We start from the raw sequence: 2,691 nt of genomic DNA on the forward strand, positions 1-2,691 counted from the left end.
GGGGGTACTAGATTCCAAAATTCCTGTGCATGCGTTTTTGATGCATTCTGAAAATGTTCTGCTCTGCATGTGCTTCCAGACTTGGTGTGAACAAGCCCTAAGACTAAAGACACAGAAGAGCACCATGAAAAAGCACCAAGAACCGTGCCAATAAAATACCAATAACATAAAGCAAATGTGTAAGTGCTTAAACCCAGAATCTCCAAAAGTAATAAAATATTTATGTTTGCTTGGCCATATATCGCTGCATTTCTTTATTGGCTCATATGTAATAAAATGTCCAAAAGAACTGTCATTGTTGAGCTACAGCTTTTGTGCACTACGGACAGGCTACATTCATGTACTTAGATATGCAGACACACACAGCTTGGCCAATAGCAGTCAGAAGATACATGGAAATGTTTTATTTAACCTACTCTTATCTGTGCGGTGTGTAAATAATGGCTCCATACCCGCATACAGGTTGACAGATCCTACCATTTGTGCAGCTGCACCGAGCTACTTCTGGAAGATACAGCTTATTGTTCATCAAAGAACCCTTAAGTTTGCCATACACAGTAGAGATGATTAGATATCGTGCTAAGATATCAGATGTTAGACATCTGTCTGTCCTGCAACTTACTGGTTATCTTTTGTGTGTTTTGGCTGCTATGGATAAAACAGATAATGCTTTCTTCTCATTGATCTAATTAGTCCACTGCGCTCACTCACCATCAACAAGAACTATCAGAGAAATAAGGGAAGCAGCATATTTTTCTGGAGTACAGTCTGTAAGAAAATGTTACTGCAATTGACATACCTAAACATTTCAGCAAGGTCCACCGTGGCCAGCCAGAAACTGTATGAGTTTGCATAGTAGTTGCAAGTACCGCGGCCGTGACATTCAATAAAAGGAGCAGAGCGGAATTCCTCTAAACATGATCCAGGAGATGCTAAAGCTTGTCCTGAGCCTTCTGCACCAGCACTTGTATGCTAGGACAGGGAATAACAAACATGAATTCAGTGTATGAAAAATAACTGCATGCTTCCACTAACACTTAGTAATTGCAGATAAAAAAGTAGACAATGGAATTGCGAGTGAAACTGAAAACATGGGGTTGATGAGAGCTCTAAGCCCTGTGTAAGCTCCACCTTGTGCAACTCGGGGCTTCCTTTCCTCGTTCAAGTCATAATTAAAAGGAAAAAAGTTTGAAACATACCATCATGAATGAATAGCCAATCCAGAGAGAAGACCACCCTTGAGGACATGGAGGAATCTGAATGGTTTGGCTGTGAATGGCAATCACCATGGCAGGAGTTTCACAAACAGTGCACCTGTAACAGAGAACCTAGGTAAGTGTGACATCATACAAAAGATAATTAGCCTCATTCAGTATCATTTTACAGATTGGTAAAATATACCAGACTGCTGACATGCACTTGTTGCCATTTCTCTCAATATGCCTCTGCTGTATTTAAAACCTTTAATAATAATCTGCATCAGGTATATTTCATTATCAAATTACACTGAGTTTGGGGAACTACTGGACTCAGCAATACATTTTGTACAACTAGAAATCGTACTAGTTTTATATGATGAGATCTGTTTACATGCACTGTAGTTGTCCTTGGCTGGAAAAGCTTAGTCCCCAGGTCATATGCATGGCTGGATTGTAAGCCAAACGATTCATATGCATCAGTGGTTTGCCCATATGCTGACAAAGGTGACCAAAATAAAGCAATATGCTGGATGTGAGTCCAAAGCCAGGGGGTATTTTTCCAATACATAATTCTGGTGCCCAAATGAATCAGTGCCAAGAGCTTCCTCAGAGTGAATGTGCTGCTTCTTGGCTACCATTGTGCACATAGATGACCGCTCATATTTCTTTCTTTTTAGTAGCCCTAGTAAACTCTCTAGAAATATCACAGCTACCTGTGCAATGTTATTCTACTAGAACATGTCCTTTGAAGTGATTCTGACCAAATATCTTTAAATTGTAAGCCCTCACTTGCAGGGCCCTGCTTACCATCTTGTCTTGAATTGTTTTGTAATTGTAATATCTTCTTTATATTGTAAAGCACTGCGCAAACTGTTGGTGCTATAAAATCCTTTATAATAATAACAGCCATTATTTTCCCTTGGATTCTCTTTCCACTGGCTACGTGATTTTTTTATGCCATATTACTGTTAATGCTTAAAAACAGCATTATTTGTAATGTTGTACACTTGTAACTCTTTAAAGGAGAACTACATCTTTTACAGTCAAGGAAGGTGCTGTCCTCTATTTGGATTGGAGTTGCCATGACGCTGCACATGTGATCTGCTATGACATCAGACAATTGAGGGCCTGAAAGTTCGGTTGAATGCCTTGAAAGTAACTGTTTTGGGAGACCATTAAATTGGGGGTTCATGTTCAGCTATAACTAGCATGTTATAAGACAAACAAAACTCAAAATGTTGCAGGTAAAAAAAGGAATCACATATTACTTTATGTGTAGGTCTTGTGTAGGTCTTTACATTTGCTGGCTTATTATACCTTTTGAGGTCCTGTGATATAGTCTCATTTTTGTCCCCAGCTCTACAATTCTACAGAAGCCACTGCAAAGGTGTCATACTGTGATACAGAAGTAAAAACACAGAGGTGCTAGATCTTCTACTACTGGTATCCATCTTATTAAATCAAGCTAACTTGCTTTGCTCTTGCTGCTCCC

The 2,691-nt window shown here is 39.3% G+C and overlaps 1 protein-coding gene across 4 annotated transcripts in view; it reads right to left on the reverse strand.

The window, feature by feature from the left end:
• The window catches only part of COL4A5 (collagen type IV alpha 5 chain), a 97,270-nt gene that overhangs the window by 3,684 nt on the left and 90,895 nt on the right, over positions 1-2,691 (reverse strand). For all 4 annotated transcript variants that reach the window (XM_018558671.1, XM_018558670.1, XM_018558668.1 and 1 more), the window contains 2 exons: positions 1,200-1,314; positions 800-972 (listed from right to left, as the gene is read on the reverse strand). In XM_018558671.1, the coding sequence (XP_018414173.1) occupies positions 800-972; positions 1,200-1,314 (288 nt within the window). The remainder of the gene's footprint in view (positions 1-799; positions 973-1,199; positions 1,315-2,691) is intronic.

This window comes from Nanorana parkeri, unplaced genomic scaffold (assembly GCF_000935625.1).
Source record: "Nanorana parkeri isolate BGI_ZX_2015 unplaced genomic scaffold, ASM93562v1 scaffold352, whole genome shotgun sequence".
Lineage (NCBI taxonomy): Eukaryota > Metazoa > Chordata > Amphibia > Anura > Dicroglossidae > Nanorana > Nanorana parkeri.